Below are 22817 nucleotides of genomic sequence, written 5' to 3'. Positions count from 1 at the left end.
CACAGAGGTTTAAAAATGTCCTTCTGATTTTCCAGCTGATCAGAACCTTTAAAATTCTTATTAATCAAACATATTTTTTGCTGAACTTTTAGAAACAAGACATTTACTGAAGTTTTAGGACCAACAGACTGATGAATAAATCAAGTAAACCAAAGTAAAGACAAGCTGCACTTTGGCTTTTATTAGAACAATTAGCTGGAACTACAGAGTAATGAAGTACTTCAAGTTTTTGTGTGGATGACTTCCAACCTTACTGTACAGCACAGAGCACAGAGGGACAATATATGTAATCAATATATGATGCAGAATGAACAAGTAAAGACTGTAAGCTGAGTCTGAGGCTCACGCAGGACATTTCATAGTGAGGTGTCTTTGGTTGGATTATTCAAACATTTACATCAAAGCACCAAACTAATTTCTCACAGATGAAGGTCTTTGATCCAGAACCACGTGTCCATCTCCCATAATAGTCACAGCAGACTCCATAGTAACCATAACGGGGATTCCCATATCCTGCTGCCCAGAACCTGTCAGAGAGATCAAATCTGACATTAAACTGGACTAAACTCATAACTATTGTCACATTCATATAAATATGAGTCTCTTTTGGAATATTTCCAATATTTCCTATATTTCTTTCCCAGGTTTCTCGCCCACTTTCCCTCCTTTACACTTTTCTCTGAGAATCATCATGCACACTAAAACAGCTTTCAAGCTTTGATGAATATGAAATCTTCCTGCTGTAAAAATGGAGAATAAAAAGAAGTCAGAGCTGACTTTCTGCTGTTTGAAACTGTTTTGTCAGCTGTTTACAGACATCACTTTGAAATGTGTGTCTATCAGGTCATATTTACTGAAGCTTCTTCCTTCATATGTTCTGAAGTTTTACAAACACCAAAGAAGAAGAGACAGGAATTCTCTGAAGCAGTTTTTGTTCTGTGAGAAAAGAAACATTACAGCACAAAAAACATGAAGACAAATTGAACAAAGTGAAATGTGTCGGTTGCTGCTTTGAACATGTTTCAATCCTGATTTCTTCAAACTGACTTGTTGTAACTGAACGTCATCACAGACTGCAGATGAAGAGAGTTCAAGCACAGCTGTTCATTCAAAGGAGGATTTCTGCTTTTCTTTACATTCAGTTTGTGGGGCTGTTGGAAAATAGCTCAACTCATGTATTGCTGATCTATCTTCCAAAACATCAATGTTTCACTTCTAAATAATAACTCTGGAATAGAAACAAACTAATGTCTCACGTTTCTGTCAGCGGTGATCCGTCCACCCATTCCCATTCATATCCTCCTGATGTGTGTTTGGCTTCCAGACCAATCCAGGAGTATCCTGTCTGCTCTTTGTTCAGTTGATTGACAAATTCCTGTTTGAGAAGAGACACAAATATTGTCTCCAGTCATAATTCAGCACTTCTGTTGTGGTGACATCATCTTGTGAATATGTCTGAAGGAAGAATAAATGTGATGAAACTTTTCTTCCATTGTGCAGAAATCAGAGAGAAATCCATCAGAGTGGAAACAGGAAGCAGGTCACAGACTGACAGCAGGTCAAAAACACAAGTAACAGATGACTGTCAGCTCCATCAAAGATCACACAGACATGAACAAACACACCCACCTGTTCCTCTTTGCTGTTTATCATCACCAGATCAGCTCCTTTATCCTGACAGTCTCTCCTGCTGTTAGACCAAGTTTTCCTCTCACTGGATATAAAGTAACAGCTGCTTCCAAATCTCGCCCATCCTTCATCACACTTCTCTTAAAGTCAAACACACGTTTTAAAGTCAGACTTTGTGTCATGTTGTATCACATTAATCTTTGGTCCCTGTCATTTTCCCTGTAAATACTTCATTTAAACTCAGGTTTTCTCTCTTATTCATAATTAACTGAAACTTACATTTATACAGAGAAACTGTTACACAGCATCAAACATTTAGGATTCAAAACAAAGACACAATCAGGTTATCACTGTGTAACACTGATGTTTTCTATTAGTTATTCAAACTTTATTACCTTCTATCTTCTCCTTCAGCTTCTTCACTTCTTCCTGTAGCTGACTGTGGTTTTTACTCAGTTCATCATAACGGCTCTGTAACTGAGTCAGGCTGGTTTTTGTGCCTTTGGAGAAAAACAGATTAAAATTAAGTTAAAATGTTCTACAAATATATCTGTGATATAAGAACTTGGTGTTTGCTTACCTTGAAGTTCATCCTGGAGCTCAGTGTGGCTGTTCTTCATTTTGTTGAATTTACTCTTGTTCAAAGCATCTGAAATATTTCAGTGAAATCAAAATAAAATAAAATAAAATGAGTGAAACATTGAACAGAAATAATCTTCTTCCTCTGCTTTGTCAAATATCAATAAGAGTCAGAAACTTACAGCCATTGTTCTTTAACATGTCCTGTGGGTGGAGGTGTTAGAACTACAGGAAATCTGATGAGCTAAATACGTATCAACTGTGAACAAAAACCACTGACAAGATTCAGAATAATTGTGCTTCAGTGTGGAGGAAGAAGGTGAAGAATCAAACAGCATTTCTACACCTGTGGTCAGAGATGTTATCTATATGCTTTGAAAGAATAGATTCTGACTCATGTGACATGTGCCTGTTCTCACTGAAAATATGTCTTTTTACATTCAGTCAAAGCTGCTCTGAGGCTTCAACACTTCCTCTTTCTGCTTATTTATATTTAATAAATGTTTCTTCTTGCAGCTTCCAGGAACTCCTGTTACAGTTTTTCCTGCTTTCAGACGTCCTTTTGCAGGCGTCTCTATTCTCACATCATAGATTTGTGATGTTTCTCCTGATTCAGCATTAAGTCTGTCACAGCTCCACCAGGACCTAAAGGTCAGCTGAAGATCATCAACTGATTTAAAACCTAGAATCAAACCACCTTAAAATCCAAACATCAGCAGCTGCTGGGAGTTTTCTCTGTGTTGTTGTTTTTGTTTATGTGGAGTCTTTACCTGATAATATAAAGAACCTCGAGGAAACTGTTGATGTGATTTGATGTAATAAAAAAAGATTAATTGATATATCCCAGCAGATGAATGGAGCTAACATTAACTTGTTAGCTACCTGCTTAATACACCAAGTGAACTAACTAGTCGCACAATGACAGACGGCCACTGTCTAACATAGTGTGACTGCACCTGCATCAGTCTGCAGCAGATGCTGCTGCCTGTCTGCTTTGTTGATATAATCACAGAATCACCGTGTTGAGTGAAGAGTTTGAAGGAACAACAAGAACATTCACTCCACCTCCACAACACACACAAGATATGAGCCAGGAATCATGCACACAGACACACACCTGCTAATCAGTGCTAAGTAACAGACTCATGAAATACTAGAAGCTCAGTCAGCAAAACCAACGTGTTGGTCAGGCTGTACCACACAGCAGCTCATATTATTGATCAGAGAATTCCATTTAAAATGCCACCGTGCAGTTTTTATGAAGAGGAAACTATCCTTAGAGACCAAAACTCATTTGGTCCTGAATGGGAATGTTTTTAAGGCAGCAAAGGTGCTCATTTTAACATGGGAGTCTGTGGGGACTGACTCGCTTTCAGCATCAGCCTCCAGTGGTCATTAAAGGAACTGCAGTTTTTGCTGCTTCTGTTTTGGCTTCAGGTACTTCCTGTATTTGCTGTGGCAGAAGGACACGTTCTGCTTGTGAAGCTGCATGTTTGTTGGCTGCTGGGATTCAGTATCAGTCATACATTCATTTGCAAGAGAAGTTCAGAGGTTGTATCTTATCTTACAGCATATGGACAGGATGATGATCCCAGCTAACAAAGTCAAGTCAGTCAAAGTCAAAGTAAACTTTGTCATCTCCAGTGTTGGGAAGGTTACTTTTAAAATGTATTCCACTAAGTGCCACCAGATCCTTGATTCTCTGCAGGTGGTTCTCTGTCTGGTCCTGCAGCTCTCCCCACCGATGGCGCCACGTCGCTGCCTGCTCCCGTTGCGTGGCCGCCCATGCTGGCCACCATTGAGAGTTTACAGTATGAGTGATTTCAGGAATCTGATGGCTTGCAGGAAAAAGCTATCTCGCAGTCTGGAGTATCAGGCCCCAATGCTGCGATAGCGGTTGCCGGATGGGAGGAGGGGTCAAGTATGATGCAGGAGGCCTTACTGATGCAGCGTTTGTGAAAGATGCCCTGTAGCAGAGGAAGAGACGTTCCAGTGATCTTGGCAGTGGCACTGACGATCCGATGTAGCTGGCTGAGGTTGCCGACTTTGCAGTTACCGAGCCACACGGAGATGCAGCTGGTCAGGAGCTCGCTATGGTGCTCCTGTAGAACATGGTGAGGGTGGGAGGAGGGAAGTTGGCCTGTTTTAGGCGTCTCAGGAAGTGGAGGCGCTGCTGGGCCTTTTTGGTGATGGAGGTGGTGTTGGTGGTCCAGATGAGGTCGTCTGAGATGTGAACTCCCAGGAACTTGATGCTGTTAACAGTCTCTACGTGGAACCGTGGATGCTGAGTGGTGTGTGGGTGGAGCGAGTCTTCTTGAAGTTGACAATCATCTCCTTGGTTTTGTCCACATTCAGTGACAGGTTGTTCTTGCTGCACCAGAACTCCAGCTGCTGAACCTCATCTCTGTACGCTGACTTTGTGTTGCTGCTGATGAGTCCAACCACGGTTGTGTCATCATCAAACTTGATGATTGGTTCGAGCTGTGTAGGGCGGTGCAATCGTGTGTCAGTAGCGTGAACAACAGTGGGCTGAGAACACAGCCCTGAGGAGCTCCTGTGTTGTTGCCGATTCGGACGGACTGAGGCCTCTCTGACAGGAAATCCAGTATCCAGTAGCCGAGAGAAGTGCTCAGTCCCAACTTGCTGAGTTTGTCAAACAGTTTTTGGGGGATAATGGTGCTGAATGCTGAGCTCAAGTCAATGAACACCATTCTGACATAGGTGTCTTTCTTGTGCCGGTGGGAGAGGGAGAGGTGAAGTGGAGTGGAAATAGCATCCTCGGTCGACCTGTTCGGCCAGTATGCAAACTGCAGTGGATCCAGTGAGCAGGGGAGGTTGCTTTTCACATGTGCCATGACAAGTCTCTCGAAGCACTTCGTGATGATGAGGGTCAGGGCGATGAAATTCAGGCAGGATGCTGAGGATTTCTTTGGCACCGGGATAATGGTGGTGGACTTAAAGCATGCTGGGATGATCATCTGGCTCAGCGATGAATTGAAAATGTCTGTGAAGACATCGGCCAGCTCATCAGCACAGTCTCTCAGCACGCAACCTGGGATGTTGTCTGGTCCAGCAACTTTCCGTGGGTTGACCTTGGTGAAAGTTCTCCTCAGGTCAGCTGCAGGCAGAGAGATGGTATGGTTGGTGGTGGTGGGCATGGCTTTCTTTGCTTGTGTGTTGTTCAGTGCATCAAACCATGTGTAGAACTTGTTCAGCTCCTCAGGAAACCAGGTTTCCGTGAGGATGAAAACACAAAAGTTCTTAACTTTGTGCTGGGTCGAATGCTGGAGCCAAAGATAATCGATTTAACTGTCCAGGGAGCAAACGCTGGAGAGCGGGATGGATGGAAGTGCCCGGCGGAACAGGTTAGCCTTTAGCCTAGCGCTAGCACCGACACGCTTTCCTCGCTTTTGTTTACGTGCAAAGCGTCTTGCTGCCTCGGTGGGCGGTGGGGGAGTTAACAAACCCAGACTCCGAAGTTTCTCTGTCGACAGATTAGTCATGGAAATTGTGCTCTTTTCACTGATTCTGATCAGAAATTGTCTATTGTAGGTGGTACGCATCGTGCCTCGGCCTTGAAAAAAAACAAAAGAAAACAAAAAAAATCAGCCGCTGCCTGCTCATGGCGCCGCCGGTGTTTTTGAGGAGGCACAGCACTGTGCTACACTCAGTGTAGCACATCTGAAAGAGCCCTTCTGGAGTGAAGGAGGATTCTGAGTCTGTGGTCCTGTTAGAAATCAGTGTGGATGTTTCTAACCACAAACACAGAATGACCTCTAGAACAAACAAGTGTGTGATTTTGACCATTTTACAAGTTAAAAATCATGCAACTGCTAAATTAACACATCTCAAATTCATTCTTTTCCTGAAATTGGTTTATTCTTCATGTACTAAATTTTGGGACATGTGTAATGAATAGGAAAAAAAATTACAACCACTTAAATCAAGAACCACGGAAGGTTCCTCTGGGTTGTCCTTCACTTGGTGTTCGCCCTCTCTGAGTATCACTTCCTGTTCCTGTTATGGTAAATGGCCTGTATTTATATAGCGCTTTACTAGTCCTTAAGGACCCCAAAGCGCTTTACACATCCAGTCATCCACCCATTCACACACTGGTGATGGCAGCTACATTGTAGCCACAGCCACCCTGGGACGCATTGACAGAGGCGAGGCTGCCGGACACTGGCGCCACCGGGCCCTCTGACCACCACCAGTAGGCAACGGGTGAAGTGTCTTGCCCAAGGACACAACGACCGAGACTGTCCAAGCCGGGGCTCGAACCGGCAACCTTCCAATTACAAGACGAACTGCCAACTCTTGAGCCACGATCGCCCGATATATACATACGTACATACATACATATACAACACGCTAATTATATTTACAGTATTCACTCACTGTGTCTTTACTTTTTAGCGTAGCTTACCTCGTAGCCAACTCGCTACCAGCATGGCCTCTTCACCCGTCCCTGCTGCACTTTCCTGCTCATTATATCAGAATTTTAGTTACTCCTCAACCTCCTTTATCAGTAATGATACCTGTAATAACTGTAGCCTATTTGCAGCTCTGGAGGCCAGGATCATTGAATTGGAGATTCGGCTTCACACCCTTGAAAAATCTGTAGCTAGACATGGCCATGTAGCCGATGCAGCCACAGGTAGCGTAGGCCCTAGTAGCTGTCCCACGGCAGACTGCCCCGAGCAGCTGGGGAAACAAGATGGCTGGGTGACGGTGAGGAGGAAGTGTAGTCCTAAATAGAATACCCAGGTACACCACCAGCTTTTTCTGTGTCTAACGGTTTTTCCCCACTCAGCAAAACACCCAGCAGGGGTCAAACTCTGGTAATTGGTGATTCTGTTCTCAGACATGTGAAGCGAGAGACACAAACAACCATAGTCAATTGTCTTCCAGGGACCAGAGCAGGCAACATTGAGGAAATGTAAAACTGCTGGGGAAGGGTAAACATGAATTCAGTAAAATTGTAATTCACGTCGGCAGTAATGACACCCGGTTACGCCAATCGGAGGTCCCTAAAATCAATATTGAATTGGTGTGTAACTTTGCCAAAACAATGTGGGACTCTGTAGTTTTCTCTGGTCCCCTCCCCAATCAGACCAGGAGGGACATGTTTAGCCGCATGTTCTCCTTAAATTGCTGGCTGTCTGAGTGGTGTCCCAGAAACAATGTTGGCTTCATAAAAAACTGGCAAACCTTCTGGAGGAAACCTGGTCTTGTTCCCACTCCTCCACTTTGGATGGAGCAGCTCTCATTTCTAGAAATATAGACAAATTTAGTAAATGCCCCAGACCATGGCTATCCAGATTTGGGACCAGGAAGCAGAGTTGCAGTGTTACACGCCTCTCTGCAGCTTCCCTCCTCCTGTTACCCCCCCCCCCCCCCCCCCCCCCAAAAAAACCCATCTCCATAGAGACTGTGTCAGCTTCCAAAAAGACATAAAACAAACTAAAAACCAGCAAAAAATGACTAAAACATAAAAAATCACAAAGACAGAACAATACAGTATCCACATCTGAACCAAAGAGTAAAACAGTGAAATGTGGAAATATTAAATATTAGGTCTCTCTCCTCCAAGTCTCTGTTAGTACATGACATAATACATGACTTGAATTCCATAATGTTCAAAATCAGCACGATGGGAACTGAAGAGTAATGTTTCTCTACTTCCAGGTAGAGACAGAGATCGAAGCGACTACATATGAGAGCACATCAAGCCTGACATATGATTTAGTATTAAATACATTAGGTTATATAAAACTGGAGCCAGCTGTGATATTCAAAGTGATACGTGACGAGTGAATCCTTTCCAGTGTGTCCTCAGCTTTAGCTGCTGGTGGTTAGCCACTAACGTTTAGGGATGGGTACCGGTATCCGGTGCCAATATGGCACCAGTTCTGACATAAACGGTAGTAACCAGACCAAAATGCAGCGCACATTTCGGTGCTTTATTTTGGTGCTTTTTTTTCCTAAGATGTCATACGCTTTGGATTCTAACCAATCATTTTATGTTTCTGAGGATAGTAGGCGGGCCCAGGTACGTACGTTCTTTTAGAGCAGAGATACAGATTAAAAACGCCCAAAGCGAAGCGGTCAAAGTCTGGCTGTACTTCACAGCAAAAGATGCAAACTCAGCACAATGCAACAAGTGCTTTAAGCTGATACTGTGATACTGTGCAAAGGAGGTAACACCTCGAATCTGATGAAACACCTGGCGACGTATAGCATTTTGTTAAAAGCCGTGAAATGCGCCGTATTTGATAGCTTGCTGCGAGACCTCACACCGTGCACATCTACTGCGGGTGTGGTGCCTGTTATCGGACCCGGAGTTAGCAACATTCCCCAAGAACCCAAAGAGGAGAGTCCTGGCCCCTAGCCCTGCCAGTGTAGCAGAAATGATGAGGGTGATGATGCAGCAGCAGCCGTTCTTCTCTGCATGAGTAGCTTAATGTTGTTCGTGTATAATTTACGTTGAGTAGGCTAACCACGTTATTACATTAATGCATGTAAGGTCTTACATGAGTTCGATCTTTCTGAGTTAACTTCAATAATTACTTCCTCCAAACCATCAACGTGTCTTTTAGACCCCATTCCTACAAAACTGCTCAAAGAAGTCCTGCCATTGATTAATTCTTCGATCTTATATATGATCAACCTATCTCTAATAATCGGCTATGTACCACAGGCCTTCAAGGTGGCTGCAGTTAAACCTTTACTCAAAAAGCAATCTCTAGACCCAGCAGTCTTAGCTAATTATAGGCCAATCTCCAACCTTCCTTTCATATCAAAAATCCTTGAAAGAGTAGTTGTCAAACAGCTAACAGATCATCTGCAGAGGAATGGTTTATTTGAAGAGTTTCAGTCAGGTTTCAGAGTTCATCACAGCACAGAAACAGCTTTAGTGAAGGTTACAAATGATCTTCTTATGGCCTCTGACAGTGGACTCATCTCTGTGCTTGTCCTTCTTGACCTTAGTGCAGCATTCGATACTGTTGACCATAATATCCTGTTAGAGCGATTAGAACATGCTGTAGGTATTACAGGTATTGCACTGCAGTGGTTTGTATCATATCTATCTAATAGACTCCAATTTGTGCATGTAAATGGAGAGTCCTCTTCACACACTGAGGTTAATTATGGAGTTCCACAGGGTTCAGTGCTAGGACCAATTCTGTTTACATTATACATGCTTCCCCTAGGCAGCATCATTAGAAGACATAGCATACATTTTCACTGCTATGCAGATGACACCCAGCTCTATCTGTCCATAAAGCCAGATAACACACACCAATTAGTTAAACTGCAGGAATGTCTTAAAGACATAAAGACTTGGATGGCCACTAACTTTCTGCTTCTTAACTCAGATAAAACTGAGGTCATTGTACTCGGCGCTGAAAAGCTTAGAAATATGGTATCTAACCAGATTCTTACTCTGGATGGCATTACCTTGGCCTCCAGTAACACTGTGAGGAACCTTGGAGTCATTTTTGATCAGGATATGTCCTTCAACGCACATATTAAACAAATATGTAAGACTGCGTTCTTCCATTTGCGCAACATCTCTAAAATTAGAAATATCCTGTCTCAGAGTGATGCTGAAAAACTAGTTCATGCATTTATTACTTCCAGGCTGGACTACTGCAATTCATTATTATCAGGATGTCCAAAAAACTCACTGAAAAGCCTTCAGTTAATCCAAAATGCTGCAACAAGAGTACTGACAGGGACTAGAAAGAGAGAGCATATTTCTCCTGTTTTGGCTTCCCTTCATTGGCTTCCTGTTAAATCCAGAATTGAATTCAAAATCCTTCTCCTCACATACAAGGTCTTGAATAATCAGGCCCCATCTTATCTTAATGACCTTGTAGTACCATATTACCCTATTAGAGCACTTCGCTCCCACTCTGCAGGCCTACTTGTTGTTCCCAGAGTATTTAAAAGTAGAATGGGAGGGAGAGCCTTCAGTTTTCAGGCCCCTCTTCTGTGGAACCAGCTTCCAGTTTGGATTCGGGAGACAGACACTATCTCTACTTTTAAGATTAGGCTTAAAACTTTCCTTTTTGCTAAAGCATATAGTTAGGGCTGGACCAGGTGACCCTGAATCCTCCCTTAGTTATGCTGCAATAGATGTAGGCTGCCGGGGGATTCCCATGATGCATTGAGTTTTTCCTTTCCAGTCACCTTTCTCACTCACTATGTGTTAATAGACCTCTCTGCATTGAATCATATCTGTTATTAATCTCTGTCTCTCTTCCACAGCATGTCTTTTATCCTGTCTTCCTTCTCTCACCCCAACCGGTCGCAGCAGATGGCCGCCCCTCCCTGAGCCTGGTTCTGCCGGAGGTTTCTTCCTGTTAAAAGGGAGTTTTTCCTTCCCACTGTCGCCAAAGTGCTTGCTCATAGGGGGTCATATGATTGTTGGGCTTTTCTCTGTATCTATGAAGCGTCTTGAGGCGACATTTGTTGTGATTTGGCGCTATATAAATAAAATTGAATTGAATTGAATTGAAAAGGTGAACTAGCAAACATCATCATAGCTACATGCGGCTGTCTTCTTGTTTGATGGCAGATACTCCCTTCACCCTGGCCAAAAAGGCTCAAATGACCAAAGAAAAAGTGGAAAACAGCTAAACATAAGAGGTTTTTGGACAAAGTTTCTGTTTTTTCCATTGTTTAAGCTGCTTCCAGCCAAGAGTGATACCATATATGCCCCATAGCTGCAGAAAAGACTAACATTGTTATCTTTTTACAAAAATACAGCTGAACATGAGAGGTTTTTGGACATATTTTGTGTTCTCCATTCTTAAAGCCCCGGTTCGAGCACCGTTTAAGCACCGGCACCGTTTCAAAAGTACCAGTTTGGTACTGTATCGGATAAAACCTAAACGATACCCATCCCTACTAATGTTAAAGGGTTATGGTAAATGGCCTGTATTATATAGTGCTTTACTAGTCCCTAAGGACCCCAAAGCGCTTTACACATCCAGTCATTCACACACTGGTGATGGCAGCTACATTGTAGCCACAGCCACCCTGGGGCGCACTGACAGAGGCGAGGCTGCCGGACACTGGCGCCACCAGGCCCTCTGACCAGGCACGTGCAGAGGGGGGGGGCTAGAGGGGCTTGAGCACCCGCCCCTTTCCTGATGGGTGCCCAAAGTGCCCTTTTGTTGAGGCAACTTTTTAAAAAAAAAATTATTATTATTATTTTTTATGTGTGTGTGCGTGCGGAGTCCTGTCATTGCCCCTCAACAATAATATTTAACTATTAATCACAGTTTTGCTAAATAAAAGGATCTGGCTTGCATCAGTCACATGATCACATTTAACCAATGATCGCTCTTGACGGCAGAACGCGCTGGTTACGAGCCGGGAACGAGCTCACAAAGAGCACGCGCATTTTTAGCGGTCCGGAGCTGTAGGAGAAACACAAGTTTACTCAGAGACACAGACTGATGCGACAAAACCAGTAAGTAGGTGTACAGCGTACACTGTAGTGTATAGCACACAGGAGTATTAGCTTATTATGTACACGTTGGTAAGCTGTCTTGTTGCAACTGACGAACTGAAACAAATGAGCGTGCTGTGTGTGCAACAGCGTGACAAACATTACCTGTCCTTTTATTAACTGCACATGTAGTGCTGGTCATAGCTGCTGGCTACCTGTGTAAGGCTGTCATGGGTCTGTAGCTCTGTCACCGTTTTAGGGAACATATTTAGTTTTAAAGTAAGTTTCCGGGCTTTTCCTGCCTTTCTGGGGGGATTATATTTCACTAAAAAACGATCTAATATGCATGTCCACATAATTATGCATTATTATAATATTTTAAAAAACACGCTGTATTTTAAAGAACATACATTAAGAAGCAGATTATATTAGATTTATATTTTAAATAAGACAAAATTTGGATTTTAAAGCAGTAAAATGATTGTATCTCTACAGTTTAAAAATGTAATAAGCTTTGCCCTGCACAGAGTGGATAGTGAAACAAATTAAATCATCATAATGACATTATTTCATATTTATTACTTCCCCCTCCTCGTTGCTTTATTATTGTAGCTCTAGTAATAAATAATAATGTAAGGATTCTGGATCAGCACAGTGATGCCCATAGTATATACAGTATTCTGAAGAAGGTCTAAAATGTCACTGTGTGTGCGTGCATGTGTTTGTTTTATGTATATGGATTTTTATAAAAAATATTATTCATGATATAACATTGTCCAGACATGGCTGGTAAGGACATGAGGAGGAAACAGTAGGAGCTGTGTGAGGCTACTAAAGGCAGTGCTATAACATTTTTCTGTCATCATTTTATTATAGATTAAGTGCAAGAGTTGTTAGGTGTGGATAATTAAATTATAGTTTATTGCAATAGCAAGTTGTGCCTTGTTCTCACATAGACAGCAAGTGGAGAGTGATATATGAAATGATGGGATGGAAGGAAGAAGAGAAGCAAAGAGTGATTCACAGGCAGAGCCTAAATTATTTCTCACAGTTTTTTGTTGCCTTATGGTTCCAAGCGCTGTCACCAATCTTTGCATTTTGTTATTATCTCATGACACTTGTTTAATCAGCTACCATCTCTCCTATGGACTTTTTAATGTCTACAGTCTCAGATCAACACAGCCCTGCCCTTCCCATATTAGATTCTTGATGAATGTGTGTTGTTGTTATTCAGCCTGGCTCAATGTGCCCCTTTTTAACTTTGAGCACCCGCCCCTTTAAACCTCTCTGCACGGCCCTGCCTCTGACCACCAGAAGGAAGTGTCTTGCAAGGACACAACGACCAAGACTGTCCAAAAAAGGCAAACTCCCAACTCTTGAGCCACGATTGCCTCAAGCTTGTCTTTAGTTAATTTAATTTAGTGTAGATCCCATCAGTTAGCTGGGCCCCAGCACATTTTTAACCAGCCTGTAGGTAGTGAACATATTTCAGCAGTAGTGTAACATATATAAGAAAACTCTGCAGAGTGACTGTTTCTAACTGTAACATGAAGAGAGAACAGGAAGTAAACAGAATCAGGTCAACAACATCAAATAATTTCCCTTAAAATGTTAAAAATCACAAATCTAACATGATAAATAAAGTTGCTCACAGCGTGTTGAGATTCCAGCCAGAATCAGCAGATACAGCACTCCCAGGGTCACTTCAAACGCTCTGAAGCAGCTGCTGCCCACAGCTGGAAGCTTTCTCTGGGTGTGTTCATCTACAGAGAAAATACACAAAGAGTCCATTCATGGAGCACTAATGAGGGACTCTGGAGCTCCTTCTTCTTCCTCCCTTTTATTATCTGTAATTTGTATTTTTAGTTCTTTCCTACTTACCAGCTTCTTGTAATCCACCAGCAGGGTTCTGCTCTCCATCGTCTAACATCTCCACCTCGATTTGCTCTCTTCCTCTTCCATCCTCATGGGTCCCTCTGCTGTATTTCACCCTGGAGTCATGGGCACCTTGAGTTTGTGTCGACATCTTAAGCTACGAAGATATTTGACCGTCCGTCACTGTCTGCCTGTTTCTTTGAGTCAGGCAGCTTTGAACTGAAAATATCCAGGAAGTCAAACCAGAAGAGAGCCACAGTTTTCCTGTCACGTCATGATGTGTGAAACGCTGAGTTATTTATGAGCACTAACAGCATCCAACAAGATCTGAAGTTCAGTTCACTTCAAATGCAAAACTTTTAAATGCAGTTTTAATTGATGACAAATGTGAACGAGTCAGAAACGAACAGCAGAATAAAGCACAAACACAGACAGCTTAAATACTTTTCTACATTTATTTGGAAAACTTTTCCATTACATGCATTAATACAAAGATACTTGTACACCAATAACACCAATACAAGCAAAGACACAAATGTGCTGTATTTGAAATGTTTGTCATAATGCACAGACACTGAGCTTTAACTCAGCAGCAGCAACATAAAAATAGCTTTCTCAGAAGCTGCTGTCATCACACAATATATATTGTTAGTAATGAGCGAATGTTTCTGATGCAGGAAATATGGCGTCAGTGTGAACTTCAGTTATTTCGAGTTTACCAGCAGAGAAACTCACAGCATGCAACCAGATCTGAAGTCAGTTTGATGAATTGAAACGCTGAAATGTCTTTGATGCAGTTAGAATTCAATGAAATGCTGAAAATCATCTGAAGTGAAACACAACCAGGGTCTGTGGTCATTAGTTAAAAGCTTTGCACCAATCACATGTGGACACATACAGGCTGCAGGCAAAGGGTCCAAAGCAGGAAGTGTGTCACATGGAAACTGGCTCTGAAACTGTCTGATTCATGAAAGACGACTAAGGCCCACATTACAAAAAGACCCGAGTCATGTTCAGAGTCATCAACAGACTTTAACCGTGTCCACTGTGAGGGTTGTTGTTTCTGGACTTTTCCTTTCTGTCATGCTGAAATGAACTTTGACCTTCAGTGTGTTAACGCTGTGCAGGCAGCTCGCTGCAAACTAAGCAGGAAGGTAAAGTTGTGTTTTGATGTAAGTGAAGAAGAAGAAGGAAAGCTGTTTTAAACGGATTCATCTTCACTTATTCACACGTTGTAAGTTTGACAAACTGAATTTGTGCTGGTTTCAGTCTCTTGGTTCCTGATTTGTAGCTAAAAGTAAGAAGCAGCTACTTTCAGCTGTTTGAGAGAAACTGAAGAAGACGTTTACTGAAGTTTTAGGACCAACAGACTGATGAATAAACCAAGTAAACCAAAGTAAAGACAAGCTGCACTTTGACTTTTATTAGAACAATTTGCTGGAACTACAGAGTAATGAAGTACTTCAAGGTTTTGTGTGGATGACTTCCAACCTTACTGTACAGCACAGAGCACAGAGGGACAATATATGTAATCAATATATGATGCAGAATGAACAAGTAAAGACTGTAAGCTGAGTCTGAGGCTCATGCAGGACATTTCATAGTGAGGTGTCTTTGGTTGGATTATTCAAACATTTACATCAAAGCACCAAACTCATTTCTCACAGATGAAGGTCTTTGATCCAGAACATGTGTCCATCTCCCATCAACGTTACAGCAGACTCCATGGTAACCAGAATAAGGATCTGACCATCCTTCTGCCCAGAATCTGTCAGAGAGATCAAATCTGACATTAAACTGGACTAAACTCATAACTATTGTCACATTCATATAAATATGAGTCTCTTTTGGAATATTTCCAATATTTCCTGTATTTCTTTCCCAGGTTTCTCGCCCACTTTCCCTCCTTTAGACTTTTCTCTGAGAATCATCATGCACACTAAAACAGCTTTCAAGCTTTGATGAATATGAAATCTTCCTGCTGTAAAAATGGAGAATAAAAAGAAGTCAGAGCTGACTTTCTGCTGTTTGAAACTGTTTTGTCAGCTGTTTACAGACATCACTTTGAAATGTGTGTCTATCAGGTCATATTTACTGAAGCTTCTTCCTTCATATGTTCTGAAGTTTTACAAACACCAAAGAAGAAGAGACAGGAATTCTCTGAAACAGTTTTTGTTCTGTGAGAAAAGAAACATTACAGCACAAAAAACATGAAGACAAATTGAACAAAGTGAAATGTGTCGGTCGCTGCTTTGAACATGTTTCAATCCTGATTTCTTCAAACTGACTTGTTGTAACTGAACGTCATCACAGACTGCAGATGAAGAGAGTTCAAGCACAGCTGTTCATTCAAAGGAGGATTTCTGCTTTTCTTTACATTCAGTTTGTGGGGCTGTTGGAAAATAGCTCAACTCATGTATTGCTGATCTATCTTCCAAAACATCAATGTTTCACTTCTAAATAATAACTCTGGAATAGAAACAAACTAATGTCTCACGTTTCTGTCAGCGGTGCTCCGTCCACCCATTCCCATTCATATCCTCCTGATGTCTGTTTGGTTCTCAGACCAATCCAGGAGTAAAATCCAAATTTACTGTTCAGTTGATTGACAAATTCCTGTTTGAGAAGAGACACAAATATTGTCTCCAGTCATAATTCAGCACTTCTGTTGTGGTGACATCATCTTGTGAATATGTCTGAAGGAAGAATAAATGTGATGAAACTTTTCTTCCATTGTGCAGAAATCAGAGAGAAATCCATCAGAGTGGAAACAGGAAGCAGGTCACAGACTGACAGCAGGTCAAAAACACAAGTAACAGATGACTGTCAGCTCCATCAAAGATCACACAGACATGAACAAACACACCCACCTGTTCCTCTTTGCTGTTTATCATCACCAGATCAGCTCCTTTATCCTGACAGTCTCTCCTGCTGTCAGACCAAGTTTTCCTCTCACTGGATATAAAGTAAAACTTGCTTCCAAATCTCCACCATGCTTCATCACACTTCTCTTAAAGTCAAACACATGTTTTAAAGACAGACTTTGTGTCATGTTGTATCACATTAATCTTTGGTCCCTGTCATTTTCCCTGTAAATACTTCATTTAAACTCAGGTTTTCTCTCTTATTCATAATTAACTGAACCTTACATTTATACAGAGAAACTGTTACACAGCATCAAACATTTAGGATTCAAAACAAAGACACAATCAGGTTATCACTGTGTAACACTGATGTTTTCTATTAGTTATTCAAACGTTATTACCTTCTATCTTCTTCTTCACTTCTTCCTGTAGCTGACTGTGGTTTTTACTCAGTTCATCATAACGGCTCTGTAAGTGAGTCAGGTTGGTTTTTGTGTCTTTAGAGAAAAAAAGATTCAAATTAAGTTAAAATGTTCAACAAATATATCTGTGATATAAGAACTTGGTGTTTGCTTACCTTGAAGTTCATCCTGGAGCTCAGTGTGATTCTTTTTGGTGTCATTGTAAACGTGGTTCAGTTTGTTGTATTTAGTCTTAAATTCTTCATGTATGATTTGAAGTTTGTTGAATTCACTCTTGTTCAAAGCATCTGAAATATTTCAGTGAAATCAAAATAAAATAAAATAAAATGAGTGAAACATTGAACAGAAATAATCTTCCTCTGCTTTGTCAAATATCAATAAGAGTCAGAAACTTGCAGCCATTGTACTTTAACATGTCCTGTGGGTGGAGGTGTTAGAACTACAGGAAATCTGATGAGCTAAATACGTATCAACTGTGAACAAAAACCACTGACAAGATTCAGAATAATTGTGCTTCAGTGTGGAGGAAGAAGGTGAAGAATCAAACAGCATTTCTACACCTGTAGTCAGAGATGTTATCTATATGCTTTGAAAGAATAGATTCTGACTCATGTGACATGTGCCTGTTCTCACTGAAAATATGTCTTTTTACATTCAGTCAAAGCTGCTCTGAGGCTTCAACACTTCCTGATATCAAAGGTGTTTCCATGTGATCAGGTACTTCCTGTATTTGCTGTGGCAGAAGGACACGTTCTGGTTGTGAAGCTGCATGTTTGTTGGCTGCTGGGATTCAGTATCAGTCATACATTCATTTGCAGGAGAAGTTCAGAGGTTGTATCTTATCTTACAGCATATGGACAGGATGATGATCCCAGCTAACATCAGGAGGCACAGCACTCTTAGACCCAGTGTAGCACATCTGAAAGAGCCCTTCAGGACTGAAGGAGGATTCTGAGTCTGTGGTCCTGTTAGAAAGCAGTGTGGATGTTGGTTTGGTAAATGCACTGATTCTTATACAGCACTCTTCTACTCTCCCGGAGTACTCAAAGCGCTGATACAGCATGCCTCATTCACCCATTCACACCCACTCATACAAGCACTTCTAAACACAAGTGCGAACTAAACTACTTTCACACTGCGATGAACGGTTAGTATCTTGCCCAAGGATATTTGGCATGCAGACTGGAGGGGATCGAACCATCAAGCTTCCTATCAGTAGCTGATCTGCTGTGGTTCAGGTGGTAGAGCAGTTTGTTATTTCCTGTCACTGTGTCTTTAATAGACCTGTGGTTTCATGAGCTCATCTCCACAAGAGTCAGACACCAAAATATGACATCCGCATTGTGTTTAACCCTCAAGTGTCCAAATGATTTACGTGACTACAGCAACAGAACGGGGTTATGGATGAGATCATATATTAGTTAAATATGTCTTTAACCCAGCGGTTCCCAAACTTTTTTTGCTGGGCCCCCCTTGTTTCACAAGAAAAATGTTCGCGCCCCCCCCCCCCCCCCCCCCCCCCCCCCTCAGGAACACATCCTCCAACCACACACGCCCATATTTTGCTCCATTGCGGTTTATTTCACACCTCAAACATTTAGTAAACAATTAAGCAAATACAAGTAATCTGCAATAAATTACAGGTAGTAAGAAAATAAACTACTAACTCTTTTATGCTACATCTGCACCTACACGGGTATTTTTGAAAACGCAGCTGTTTCGTCCACGTAAACGGCGTTTAGAATCACCGAGAACAGAGATTTTTTAAAATTCCTTATTTGCGTTTACATGTGGACGAGGAATACAGAGTTCGTCACGCAACGTCAAAAGTATGTGCCTTTTTTCAAGTCACGCTGTGCGCCACGTCATTGTTTACATGAGATGAATTGCAGAATGACAGATAGAGACAAAATACTGTTAATCTGACTGTCTGCAGGTTTTACACGCTTACATATACACGCAGTTACTGTCCCTCCATTTAGAAAGGCAGAGGCATCACGGTGTAATTATTTTACATGTAGTTGGGTTTTTTTCCTGTGTAATAATATTCAACATTGCTATCAATATATTTTTCAAAAAATCCCTCTGTGTGCAAAATGGGTTCAAAAACATAAACAACTGTTGGATGCTGTTTGTCTGGGATTTGAACCGGGGGAACAAATCGTGGCAGGATCAGCCTGATGTTATTTGTATCCCGCGAACATTTTTCTTGTAAAACAAGGGGGCCCAGCAAAAAAAGTTTGGGAACCGCTGCTTTAAAGTGTCCAAATCTGTTTCCTGTGCAGAGCGTCTGTTTAAAAGTCAGTAAGAGGAAATAATCGTACATCACAGGAAACAGCGAGTCAGGTAAAAAAGTTTGACGTTTGATGAGCAGTTTGTTAAAACTTAACTGTAACAAACCAGAAGTGAAATGTTATTACGGTTCACTCACCTCCTCCTGCATTTGCACTCTCGTAGATATCCACTTCCCTCTGCTCCCACTCTGCTCCGTCCTCCTTTCTGCTGTATCTCACCTTCTTTGATAGATCTGTTTCAGCATAAATATCTGAGGACATCGTGAAAGGACGGAGACGCTGAGCAGGAGTTTAAACTGTACTCTAACAGTTCTGCAGTACTATAGTGACATCCTGTCCGCACGCTGCTTTCACTCTGGCCAGCCTTCTTCCTGCTTTCGACACCTCTCTCTTCGGACTTAGCTTCTGTGTCCGCTCCATTGACTGTAGAAAACATGGACGAGGCGACAGGTCCCCAAAAATGAACCCAAAACGTCTCTATCGCCCCCTGGTGTCTGGCTGCAGTATCGGTATATATATATATACACACACACACACACATATATACATATATATGTGTGTGTGTGTGTATATATATATATATATATATATATATATATATATAGATATAGCTATATATATATATATATATATATATATATATATATATATATATATATATATATATATATAGCTATAGCTATATATATATATATATATATATATATATATATATATATATATATATATATATATATATATATATATATATATATATATATATATATATATATATATATATATATATAGCAGCTGGATAGCGTAGTGGTTATACTACACGCCTTTGGAGCAGAGGATCGCAAGATCGATTCCCGCCTGGGGCGTCTGTATCCGGTAAGGGTCCTAAGGCTAGAACCCCTATGCTAAGCGAGCCTACCGCAGACATGAGCGAGACAGATAAATATGAAGGCATGCCGGCTCGGACGTCGCCCGGATCAACAAGGTCCGCGTCAGGTGTTGAGGAAACAGGACACCCTGACGAGAAGTGGGCTACTGGAACAAGAAGGCATCGGTGGGCAAGAGACAGGGCGTTGTTGGAATGCTACTACGCAAGTAACCCCGGCGGAAGGGTCTACATGAATAGGATGAGGGACCTATGGATTCTTCGATACCCAGCATCCACAATGACGGCGAAACAACTAGTAGCTCAGTGTTCCAACATCTCTCACAGCTAGAGATTGACGAGGTACAACATAAATGCTACGGCAAGGAGGAGTCAGGACGCCAGGTCATCACCCCCACCCGAGATTGGGTACATAACCCCAAGTGCGACAGGAGAAGGATCATTGAGTGCGAGAGGAACTGACCTGAAAGATAGGATCATGGCCAAGCTTGAAACCTGGACCCCCCGTAGCCGGTTACGTGAAGTACCCTCAGAAGGTCTGTTAGATGATGTTAATGCAGCACTACGGACGATACCTACAGCCACGATTACCGACACTAACAAGCTGATCTACAATACGGCAGCAGTGATCAGTGAGATGCTTGGCTACAAGTTGAACAGCCACAAGGGGCAGTACCCTCCATGGAGAAGGAGGCTAGAGGCTAAGATCAAAGTAGCACGGAGGGAGGTGAGCCAACTAACGGAGTTGCAGAAAGGTGCGACAAAGAAGGTGCCTAAATAAATAAATAAATAATAAATAAATAAATAAATACAGCAAGCTGTCCATACCTGAGGCCTTGGAAACTGCCAAGCAAAGACTCACAGCCTTGGCCAGCCGCTTGAGGAGGTACACCAGAGAGATAGAAGGCAGGAGAATAAACCAGCTGTTCTCCACAGAACCAGCAAAGGTGTACTCTCAGTGGCAAGGGAACAATAATAAGAGAACAGCACCACCAAGGCTGGAGACAGAGCAATACTGGAAGAGCATATGGGAGAAGGACGCAACCCATAACGGCAATGCTCAGTGGCTAGTGGATCTGAGGGCAGACCATAGCGACCTCCCTGAACAGGGTCCAGTAACCATCACAGTGGCAGATATCCAAGAAAGGGTCTCCAGTATGAAGAGTTGGACAGCACCAGGGCCCGACATGGTTCACGCCTACTGGCTGAAGAAGCTGACTGCACTCCACGAGCGTCTGGCAGCACAAATGAACCAGCTGCTAGTTGATGAGAGACACCCGGAATGGCTAACTGAAGGTCGGACGGTCCTGATCCCCAAGGACCCCAAGAAGGGACCAGTCCCCTCCAACTACCGACCAATAACCTGCCTCAGTACTACATGGAAGCTCCTGTCAGGCATCATATCGGCTAAGATGAACAGGCACATGGGTCAATACATGAGCGGGACACAGAAAGGAATTGGCAAGAATACCAGAGGCGCAAAACACCAGCTACTGGTAGACAGAACAGTCAGCCGAGACTGCAAGACCAGACTAACCAACCTGTGCACTGCCTGGATTGATTACAAGAAGGCCTATGACTCAATGCCCCACAGCTGGATACTGGAATGCCTAGAATTGTACAAGATCAATGGGGATGTGGCGTACAACACTAGAGGCCAACTCCAAGCCCATAGCACGAGTCACCATCAAGTGCGGGATCTACCAGGGAGATGCTCTGTCCCCACTGCTGTTCTGCATAGGCCTGAACCCCCTCAGTGAGATCATTAACAAGACTGGCTACGGATACCGACTAAGGAACGGAGCAGTTGTCAGCCACCTCCTGTACATGGATGACATCAAGCTGTATGCCAAGAGTGAACGAGACATCGATTCACTGATCCACACTACCAGGCTATACAGCAATGACATTGGAATGTCGAATGTCGGATGGTAACAAAGAGAGGGAAGGTAGTCAGAACTGAGGGGATTGAACTACCAGAAGGCAACATTGCAGACATAGAGGACAGTTACAAGTACCTGGGGATCCCGCAGGCGAATGGGAACCATGAAGAGGCCGCTAGGAAAGCTGCAACCACCAAGTACCTGCAGAGGGTCAGGCAAGTCCTGAGGAGTCAGTTGAACGGTAAGAACAAGATCCGGGCCATCAACACGTACGCCCTGCCCGTGATCAGGTACCCTGCTGGGGTAATAGGCTGGCCAAAGGAGGAGATAGAAGCCACTGACATAAAGACAAGAAAGCTCCTTACCATGCATGGAGGGTTTCACCCCAAGTCCAGCACCCTGAGGCTGTACGCTAAGCGGAAGGAAGGGGGTCGGGGACTGGTGAGTGTCAGCACCACAGTCCAGGATGAGACAACGAACATCCAAGAATACATCACGAAGATGGCCCCAACTGACAGCGTGCTCAGTGAATACCTCAGGCAGCAGAAACCCAAGAAAGAGGAGGGAGACGAGGAACCATCATGGAAGGACAGGCCCCTGCACGGTATGTACCACCGGCAGATAGAGGAGGTGGCTGATATCCAGAAATCCTACCAGTGGCTGGACAAAGCTGGACTGAAAGATAGCACAGAGGCACTAATCATGGCAGCACAAGAACAAGCTCTCAGTACAAGATCCATAGAGGCTGGGGTCTATCACACCAGGCAAGACCCCAGGTGCAGGCTGTGTAAAGATGCCCCAGAGACAATCCAGCACATAACAGCAGGGTGCAAGATGCTAGCAGGCAAGGCATATATGGAACGCCATAACCAAGTGGCCGGCATAGTGTACAGGAACATCTGTGCCGAGTATAACCTGGAAGTCC

The 22817-nt window shown here is 42.7% G+C and overlaps 1 protein-coding gene and 1 pseudogene across 1 annotated transcript; one reads left to right on the top strand and one right to left on the bottom strand.

Annotated features, from left to right (window-relative positions):
• Window positions 1-1423: 1423 nt before the first annotated feature.
• Window positions 1424-19463, bottom strand: LOC148096564 (uncharacterized). Its single transcript, XM_087835465.1, has 12 exons — window positions 19264-19463; window positions 17681-17797; window positions 16988-17119; window positions 16812-16907; window positions 16417-16556; window positions 16044-16162; window positions 15212-15314; window positions 13553-13703; window positions 13324-13434; window positions 2210-2278; window positions 2017-2129; window positions 1424-1764 (listed from the first exon to the last, which is right to left on the bottom strand). Exons 1-12 carry the CDS (start codon window positions 19385-19387, stop codon window positions 1519-1521), a joined length of 1521 nt encoding a protein of 506 aa, XP_087691591.1. The 5' UTR covers window positions 19388-19463; the 3' UTR covers window positions 1424-1518.
• Window positions 6658-7928, top strand: LOC148096565 (uncharacterized; annotated as a pseudogene).
• Window positions 19464-22817: the final 3354 nt, after the last annotated feature.

Source organism: Neolamprologus brichardi, chromosome 22 (assembly GCF_056152115.1).
Source record: "Neolamprologus brichardi isolate AB-2024 chromosome 22, ASM5615211v1, whole genome shotgun sequence".
Lineage (NCBI taxonomy): Eukaryota > Metazoa > Chordata > Actinopteri > Cichliformes > Cichlidae > Neolamprologus > Neolamprologus brichardi.
Note: the sequence above shows the minus strand (reverse complement) of the source record. Positions and strands in the feature narration are given on the sequence as shown.

What these genes read in the sequence shown, in the direction of transcription:
- LOC148096564 (XM_087835465.1), bottom strand. Translation starts at nt 19,387, where the DNA reads ATGTCCTCAGATATTTATGCTGAAACAGATCTATCAAAGAAGGTGAGA. An exon ending in GGAGCACCGCTGACAGAAAC is followed by an intron (nt 15,315 to 16,043) that starts GTGAGACATTAG and finishes TCTCTCTGACAG; the next exon opens with ATTCTGGGCAGAAGGATGGT. An exon ending in GGCTGGAATCTCAACACGCT is followed by an intron (nt 2,279 to 13,323) that starts GTGAGCAACTTT and finishes GAAATATTTCAG; the next exon opens with ATGCTTTGAACAAGAGTAAA.